Here is a 9,568-nt window from a genome sequence, read left to right as displayed (position 1 = left end):
TGGGTGATGGTGGTGGTGTGTGTGTGTGTGGGGGGTCTCACCATGTTGACCAGGCTGGTCTCGCACTCCAGACCTCAAATCATCGTTATCTGCCCACTTCGGCCTGCGAAAGGGCTGGGATTACAGGCGTAAGCCACCGCGGCCGGCCCATTCCCTTTTTTGATTCCCATTTTTACAAGGCTTATGCTTTACGAAGGACAGAAACCTTGTCCATCTTGTCAACTGTGATTTCCCCAGCACAGGGGCTCCAGCCTGGCACATGGTAGGTGCTCGGTGAATAGTGGTTTGAACAGAGGACAGCGGCCGACGGCAAGGGCCACTCCTGTGCCAGAGCCTGCCACGCCACCACGGCTCTTGCGGTGGGGGTGGGGAGGACTGGACAGTCCGGCTCTGCGCCTTCTCCTTTTCAACTTCCCAGTATAACTCAAGGGAGCGCAACTCCAGAGGCTCCCAGGAGGAGGCCACCGCCCCGGAATCAGTGCCTTCCCAGTTCTGCCTTCGGGGAGGGAGGATGGGGGTGGGCCGCTGGAGGCCAGCTCCAAGCGCGTCCTAAAGTCCCTCCCGCCGCCCCGCGTCGCTTTAAGGCGGAGGCCCGGGAGGGGGCCGACCCCGCCCGCCAGCTCCACGCTCGACTCCAGACTCCGACCCCGCCCGCCAGCTCCACGCTCCACTCCAGACTCCGACCCCGCCCGCCAGCTCCACGCTCCACTCCAGACTCCGGCATTTCCTCCCCGCTAGTTGGCGCGTCCTCGCCTCCCCCTCGGAAGAGGAAACTCTCGGGGTCCGAGTAACGGGATCAGGCGCGGAGACAGGAGCGGCGGGAGAGCCAGGAGGGCTGCCTTGGGTAGGAGGCCAGCCAGGCCAGAAGCTGGCAGAGGGCGGCGCGCGGAGACGCCGGGCGGGGAGGGCCGCTGGGCCGGACGCTGCGCGCCGCCGGGGCAGGGCGCGGCCCGGGGCCGGAGAGCGCAGGGCGGGCCGCAGCTGGAAGGAACACTTGAGCTGGGAGAGGAGGCCGAGCTGGAGGGCGGTTTCCCGCGGGCCTGCGATCGGGAATTCGCCGCGGAGGAGGAGACAGGGACAGCGGGGCCGTCCAGGCGCTGTGCGCATGCTGGGCTGGGGGCGCCGCCGGGGCTCGCGCCCTGGGCTGCTCGGCCACCGCGGCCCCGGGCGCACGGCATGTCGGTGCACTACACCCTCAATCTACGCGTCTTCTGGCCCCTGGTGACCGGCCTGTGCACCGCTCTGGTGTGCCTCTACCATGTCCTGTGGGGAAGCTGGGGCGCCCGGGCCGAGCCCCCCGACGGCGTGGACGGGGGTTTCCCATTGCTCAAAGTGGCGGTCCTGCTCCTCCTCAGCTACGTCCTCCTGCGCTGTCGCCACGCTGTCCGGCAGCGCTTCCTGCCCGGGTCTCCCCGTCTGGGGGGCCACGCCACCTTCTCCTCGAGACACTTCCGAGAGCCGGGCCTCAGCATTTTGCTGGAGAGTTACTACGAGCACGAGGTGCGCCTGTCTCCGCACGTGTTGGGCCACAGCAAGGCGCACGTGAGCCGGATCGTGGGCGAGCTGGTGCGGGCTGGCCGCTCCCGGGGATCCCCCGGCCTCATCCCCGGGGGAGCGCTGGCGTTGGCCTTCCGCGGAGACTTCATCCAGGTGGGCAGCGCCTACGAGCAACATAAAATCCGCCGGCCCGACAGCTTCGATGTGCTGGTGCCACTGCGCCTCCCACCGCTGGTGGCGCTGGACCCACGGAGCCTGGGCGAGGAGCTAGCGCTGGCCCCAGCCTTCCGCGGCTGCTTCGTGTGCGCCCTTAAGGCACCACCCTCACCCTCTGGGGCCTCGGGGGCCCACTGGCTTCGGGACTGCAAACCCTTTGCTGATGGCTTCTGTGTGGATGTGCGCGGGCGGCGCCACCTCTCTGCTGCTCTGGTGCTGCGCTGGTTCCAGTCGCATCTGCAGCGCTCTTTGGCCACTGTGCGTTACAGCCTGGAGGGGCGCTGTCGGGTCACCTTGACCCCGGGTGGCCTGGAGCAGCCCCCCACGTTACACATCCTGCCCTGCCGCACTGACTACGGCTGCTGCCGCCTTTCCATGGCTGTGCGCCTCATTCCCGCTGTCCATCTGGGAGATGGCGTCTTCCTTGTGGCGCCCCCACCGCCACCCTTGCCCAGCGGGCTCCTGTTGGAGCTCCCTGGGGGCCTGCGCTCGGAGGCACTTTGGGGTGTGAATACAGCTCGCCAGGAGCAGAAGCTGCTGAGTTGGCTGCAGGAACGGGCAGCTCCAGGTGCCTGCTACCTCAAGTGCCTGCAGTTGCTTAAGGCTCTGCGAGATCTGGGCGCCCGTGGGCTGGACTCAGCGGCCGCCACCCAGTGGGGACGCATCCTGTCCTCCTATGTGCTCAAGACAGTGCTGCTGGCAGTGCTGCTGCGCAAGGAGGCCCCTGGACAAAGCTGGGATGAGGAGCACCTGGGAAAGTGTTTGGAGGAGTTGGTGCAGTTCCTTAGGGACTGCCTGCTGCGACACCATACGCTCTTCCACTGCGTCCTGGGCCCTGGGGGGGCGGCTGCCGAGGTGGGCCCCCTGCCCAAGGTACTACGGGAAGCCGCCCCAGTTGACCTCCTGGCTGCTTTCGACGGCCACGCCCGGGAACTTGCAGCAGCGCGGTTGTTGTCCACGTGGCAAAGGCTACCCCAGCTTCTCCGGGCCTACGGGGGTCCCCGCTACCTTGCCAGGTGCCCCCCACCCCGGAGTCAGCGCACCCAGGGCTTCCTTGAAGGTGAACCGTAAACCCTGACAGCACCTCCACCTGACCAAATGCTCCTAAACCTTTTCCCACTGGGTGGGGGTGGGAATGGTGGTGAGGCCAGTTAAATGCAAGATTACAGAAGGCAGTGGAAAATTTGGTGGCTGCCTCAAGCTTTAGTGGCTTAAATATCACTTCCTCACTTCACAGTCCAATATAATATGACATCTTCACACCCACTAGAGTGTTCTGGACAAACTAGGGGAAGACATCCAACTGCAGCCCCAAGAATTGGTTCAAACGTGGTTTTGTGTGGGTGGATTCTGTGGAAGGGTATGGCTTTTAGAGAAGTCCAGTAGAAGAAGCAAGAATTAGCTGCAGGGAAAGTTTCTTCTTTTGGCTTTTAGACACAGATCTCTCTGCCCAAATTAAAAAAAAAAAACAAAAAAAACTAAAGTTTTTGACACAATTACTTGCTAGGTACTGGGTTCCTGATTGACTTTGAAAAGAAAAATCTGAATCTTGATCTGCAACTGGAATTCAAGTTCTATTTTCGGGGCTAATGTTCAGAGGAACATAATTTCCACTTCAAATTAATATTAATGTATTTTTAAAATGGTGCAATCACAAGTGTTTGACAAGATTGTCAAAAAATTAAGTCACACATATGGAAAGGCAGTCGAGAGTCGGTTAGAGAAACTTCCAGAGAAAATAGCACTTTATATTGATGAATTCACTCATTTTGTGGTAATTGCTAGCACCAAGCGTTGCATCTGAAAGGGAGGCCAGTTAGGTTTCTTATTAATAAATGTGCAGCCTTGAAGAGTGGCCAACATGCTAGCCTAACATCCCCACCGGCCACAAGCTGGGATATGTACCAGTCAGTCAACACCCAGTCATTGAGCTACCTACTGCCAGCCAGACACCGTGCAAAGCAGCAACCAAATACATCTTCAAGACAACACTGGCGAAGGCATAAAAATGTTGGCTTTGGAGAAAAATGTGTTTTAGGCTTTCCCTATAAAGGTGTTTCTCCGAGGCTGGCTGCTGGCTGGAGACAATAGCCTTTTTAATTTTAAGGTTTTAAGCAAACACCTTCACAAAGATTTCTTTCTGAGCTTTATGAGCTAATGAAGAGGAAATGCCTGCTGCTTAGCTTGTAGTTTGTGCTCAGTCTCTAACCCTTGATGGTTCTTCCTTGTCCAGGCAGCCTTAGGTGTTCCCAAGAGGCCAAGTTCAAGGACCTGTTGATCCAACACAGGTTTTCCAAAACATTTCACTTAGAGTTCAGTATCTTGGGCTCTGTGCTTGAAGATCAGGTTCTCCCTGGTGGTGGGCAGAGGAGACAAATTAGGAAAAGAGCAAGGGAGACAGCCCTTGATAGCAGTCTGTCTCCTTTCTCTGTAGGTGTCAGTATCACCAGGTTGGGTGTATTTTGCAGCTGGGAGGAGCCTGTCCTGGAATCCTTCCTTCCTTGTCCTACCAAATTTATAACACTCTCAGTTGCGTGTTTTTTTTTTTTTTTTTTTTTTTTTTTTTTTTTTTTAAGTTCAGCACTGTCTAGCCTCTGCTTGCCTGATTTGAAATACAGCCGGTCCAAGTGTTATGCATTGAGATTTTTTTTTTCCCCTAAATAAAAACATGTACTTCCTTAGACTCTTAAAGCTAAAATTTGGAAGACAGAAATGGCTATGTGAATAGAACCATTGTTGAATTTCTAAGCTCTTTTGAGGGGACTCTGTGAACCTTCTTTCTTGAGGGGATCTACTTGGCCACTGTGGGAAATCATTGTGAGTGAGTGATTTACAGGGAATCCTTCTCCTCAAAGCTGCATTGGCTTCTTATATCCTTTGGGACCTGGGGCTGAAAGAGAAACAGCTGCAACGTTGTGCTGTCTCTTTGAGGTTTGCGGGGACAGTTCCCCGCAAAGGTCATTTCTAGCTTTTGAGGTCAATGTTAGGTCATAAGGTACTGCATTGTGCAAAAAGAGTCAGTCTGCCAACTTTATCCAAAGATAGTAACTGCACAGTATTTTTTAAAATTAGTTTTAAAAATAAATGCCAAGAGTAGATCATATATATATATATATATATATATATGCACACACATACACACGATATATATATATATATATATATATATATATATATTCATTCCATACTCAACTACAACTTCCCCTGTATTCACTGTCTACTAGTCTCTACAGTGGGGGACATAATGTTGGAAGGATTATAAAGCTTTAAGGCTGGGCGCAGTGGCTCATGCCTGTAATCCCAGCACTTTGGGAGGCCGAGGGGGTTGAATCACCTGAGGTCAGGAGTTCAAGACCAACCTGGCCAACATGGTTAAATCCCATTTCTACTAAAAAAAATACAGAAATGAGCCGGGCGTGGTGGTGGGCGCCTGTAATCCCAGGTACTTGGGAGGCTGAGGCAGGAGAATCGCTTGAACCTGGGAGGTAAATGTTGCAGAGAGCTGAGATCACACCACTGCACTCCAGCCTGGGCAACAGCGAGACTCTGTCTTGAAAGAATAAAATTAAAATATAAGCTTTAAAAAGCTGAATTTTAGAAATATTTCTAGCTGTGTCAGTGAGTTTTTCTTTTAATAGTGTTTTAAAGTATAAATCTGGTAACATATTCTGTTCTTGTAGTTTTTTTGTTATATATTTTTTCTGGTTAATTACCCAAAGCCTCATCCATCCTCAAGGTTTTTAAATTTTATTTTTTTAAAATAAATGGGGCATTGTGTTTTTGAATTTTTAAAATATTACTGTTTTATTTAAATGCCATGCTAAGCAATTGTTCTCTGTACATGGTAACCAAAACTTACAGATGTCGATCAATTTTGATCAATGTTCAGTAAACCAAAACATGTACTGTGTACAACGGAAATAATATGGCATATTAGCCAGGCATGATGTTTGCCCAAGACACTTAAATTAAGCTCAATTCTGTATTTTATTAGGGCTCCATCATGTCCTTCATCTGAAATGTACACATTTTTGGTGTATGCTTGGTACTGGAGATTCATATATGCAAATAGTCTCATGCAAATAGGCTCCACAGTAACAACAGCAAAAAGAAAAAAAAAATTGTCCAGCCAGTGCCAGAGGAAAATGTTTTTGGGGAAGATGACTCAGTCATTTTGCGGCGAGACACCCTTCAGTAACTCCCACTGACCAGTCTTGGGAGCCTTCCTGGAATGATCGTGGGCTGAACGGAGATGTTTCTTTTGCAAAATGAAACTGAAGCTGAGAGAAGGGAGAATTTGAGTGAACCAAGAGAAATTCAAAGAATTCGAGAAGGAGGACTTAAGATGAAAGTGAAGCAAGAGAGGGAAGGAGGAAATAATTGCATGAGGGTGTGAGAGAGGTTTGGGTTAGGAAACATGTTTTTAGTTCTGTTTTCAACCAGCGGTCGCAAACTCAGCAGCCTGCAGAAACAAGGGTGGGAAGTGGGGTGGGGGGGAAGCAGTGCCCACCTTCAAGGAGGGGGCCATTGCTCAGCCATGCAGGAAAAAAACGGGGCAAAAAGCTGCAAATCAGGATTTTTTTTTTTTTTTTGAAAATCGAAACTTGCTGATTTTTAAAATGTCCAAAACACCACGTGGGCCAAACATTTGTTTGAGTCTGGGGGCCACCAGTTTGCGACCACTGCCTTACACAGTTAATACCCCAAGTATGTATAAAGTCATATTTTTTGTGTTGGATATGGTAGTGTTATATATACTTGGGGCTGTGATATTTCAGATCATCTTTATTTCTCAGAGCTAAGCTTTATTGTAGAAACAAACTAAAAAAAAAAAAAAATAACACAGCCACAGATAACACTTAACTCACAGTCTTCAGGAGGTTGCTTGATCTCGGAGCTGTTCTTTTTGAGTCAGGTCCTACATCAACGTTGTTGGCATTTCCCTCCTGGTGTTGGGGTGAACCTCTCGGCTCTGTCGGACTTTGCAGATGACTAATAAGGAAGGATTGCAGAATAACTTGTTTCTATTTTTTTTTTTCCTCCCAGGTTATGAGTGGATCTCTTTTATTTGTATATTTAAATTAATTTTCGGGGGTTATTGGTATCCTAGCACGTGCCTTTACAATGATGATTGGTGGCTGGATTTGCGGTGCAAGCTTCTTTGAGCTTATACCATTTCCACTACCAATAACACAGGTTTTTGTTTTTGTTATTTGAAACAGGATCTCGCTCTGTTGCCCAGGCTGGAGTGCAGTGGCCAAATCGCAGCTCACTATAGCCTCGACCTCCTGGGCTCAAGTGATCCTCCTGCCTCAGTCTCCCAACTAGCTGGGACCACAGATTTGTGCCACTACACCCAACAAATTTTAAAATTATTTGTAGAGTCTGGGTCTCCCTATGTTGCCCAGGCTGGTCTTGAACTGCTGGACTCAAGCCATCCTCCCACCTCGGCCTCCCAAAGTGTTGAGATTACAGACATGAGCCACCACACCTGCCCTAAAAGCATGGTTCTGATCAGACTTCATCTGGAATGTTTTATCATTTTCTTTTCTTTTCTTTTTTTTTTTTTTTTTTTTTTTTTAAAGACGGGGTTTCACCATGTTGGTCAGACTAGTCTTGAACTCCTGACCTCAGATGATCCGCCCACCTTGGCCTCCAAAGTGCTTGGATTACAGGCGTGAGCCACCACGCCCAGCCCTTATCATTTTCTTTTTTTCTTTCCTTCCAGACAGAGTTTCACTCTTGTTGCCCAGGCTGGGGTGCACTGGCACGATCTTGGCTCACTGCAACTTCCGCCTCCCAGGTCCAAGTGATTCTCGGGCCTCAGCTTCCCACATAGCTGGGATTATAGGTGCCTGCCACCATGCCTGGCTAATTTTTTCTTTCTTTCTTTCTTTCTTTCTTTCTTTCTTTCTTTCTTTTTTTTTTTTTTTTTTTTTTGTTTAATAGAGACAGGGGTTTCATCATGTTGTCCAGGATGGTCTCGAAATTCTGACCTCAGGTAATCCTCCCGCCTCGGCCTCCCAAAGTGCTGGGATTGCAGGCGTGAGCGTACCTGGCCTCTATCATTTTCTGACTCAGCAGCTCCACCAAAATTGACATCCTAGCAAACACTGTGAAGGCATTAACCTAAGCGCTTCCAAAGCATCTCATGTAACTTCTGTGGAGTAAGCTACTTTTTCTGTAGCATATGGCTTTTGACCTTGATGAAGACTTTGACTTCTCATCCCTGTCTACATGGAGGAAGATGATTTAGGGGTGGGGAAAGTGAACCTCAGTAACATTTCCAAAGTCCCTCAAGAGGGAAACAAGTTCAGCGTTATCATCGTGGCATTCGTTAGTTTTTTTTTAATCATTTGTTTAGATACAACTTTATTTTTTCATACCTACATAGCACATAATTGGGGGGATAAAGTATGTGTAAGTTGGGAGAGGCGAAGAATGTGTGACTGTGTATACAGAAAATAGACTAAAATGTGCAGCGAAATGATATCTATTGTAATCTGGTTTTTGACGTATCTACTTTTCTGGAATATGTTTAAACAACTTTTTGCTTTTAAAAAAAGGTGCCTTGATTCAGTTGCTTGACTTAACATTCCTCCTGTTTTATTGTGATTTGTAACGTCTTCTGACCCGAAACTGTGTTTTAGGTTGCAGTCTGGTGGCTGCAGTCATAGCATTAGTTTTGTTCCAGTAACAGAGACCAAAGAGTTAATCAGATATGGTTCAGCTGCTACAATTGTGTGATGAAAAGGCGGTTTAATCACACCAAATTTCTGTGGCCCCAACAGTCAAGGCCTGCTGTTCGTTTTCTCTTGCAGGCCGGAGTAACTTTGCACTTTGAATCATATGGGTCATTTTGGGACCTTGTTCTTTTCTATTTTGCTTTATTAATAAAGGAACTTGTAGAAACCTTTGGACTGAATGTCAGATCTGGGGGAGGGCTTTCATCTTCCCCGGGGGCAGCCTGGCCTGTGCTGGCTTGTGGTTCTTTGCACAAGCCTCAACTGCTCTGAGCCTCTGGGTGTGTGGGAAACTTTCCCATGTGTTCAGGCTGGGGATAATTTTTGTGTGTGTAGAATTAGCTCTGTATACAGATGGGGGGAAAAAAAGCTAGTTCACAGTGCTGCGGGCATGCTCCCTGGTATCCTGAACCTTCAAGTCTTCTTCCTGGCCTAGAACCTTCTGCTCCCACCTCTCCTCTCTGCCTCTCTCTCCCATCCCTTCTCCCCCACACCTACCCAAACATAATTCAAGTCTTGGCCTGTGGCTCAAGAGTTTTGTCCAGAAACCTCTTAGGCCCTCAGGCCCCTTGCGAAATTGTAAACGTTTGCTAATACAAAAAACCAGTAGGCTTAGCAGGAGATAGAATCTTAGAGACTAAGGGCCTTTCAGAGTCTCAGATAGGCGGAAGCTCAGGGAAACCATTCATAGTAGCTGTGTGGGGCACCTGCCCAGGGGAAAGTTGGTGGGGTGTGTTTCACTTGGTTTTCAATGAATAATACTGTCCCAGGGCACTGAGGACACACACACAGAGGTGGCCAAGACAGACATGGCCTCTCCCTTCTGAGCTCACAGAGAGAGGCAGACAGGCAATGAAAGAAGCAATTACCATACAGTGTGGTGGGTGCTGGGGAGGAGAAATTTTTTGAAAACCAGACAAGGGTACTTCACGCACTTTAGGGTTTGCAGGAGAGCTCCTTGAAAGAAGTGACGTCTAAGTCGAGATCCAAAGACCGGTGGGAATGAGAAAAGCGAAGGGAGTTGGGCTGGACAAGAATGTATTGAATGCAGAGATGAAAGAGCATTCCAGTCTGCTTGGAAAGTAGGGGTAGGAGGAGAGGAGGGGAGGAGG

General features: G+C 49.6%; 1 protein-coding gene across 1 annotated transcript; it reads left to right on the top strand.

Annotated features, from left to right (window-relative positions):
• Window positions 1-501: 501 nt before the first annotated feature.
• Window positions 502-8,626, top strand: ITPRIPL2 (ITPRIP like 2). The gene has a single exon (XM_003930135.4). It carries the CDS (start codon window positions 1,177-1,179, stop codon window positions 2,782-2,784), a length of 1,608 nt encoding a protein of 535 aa, XP_003930184.1. The 5' UTR covers window positions 502-1,176; the 3' UTR covers window positions 2,785-8,626.
• The last annotated feature ends 942 nt before the right edge of the window (window positions 8,627-9,568 follow it).

This window comes from Saimiri boliviensis, chromosome 12 (genome assembly GCF_048565385.1).
Source record: "Saimiri boliviensis isolate mSaiBol1 chromosome 12, mSaiBol1.pri, whole genome shotgun sequence".
Lineage (NCBI taxonomy): Eukaryota > Metazoa > Chordata > Mammalia > Primates > Cebidae > Saimiri > Saimiri boliviensis.
This window is presented reverse-complemented; position numbering and strand designations above follow the sequence as displayed.

Coding starts and splice junctions, on each gene's coding strand:
- ITPRIPL2 (XM_003930135.4), top strand. CDS start 1,177: ATGTCGGTGCACTACACCCTCAATCTACGCGTCTTCTGGCCCCTGGTG.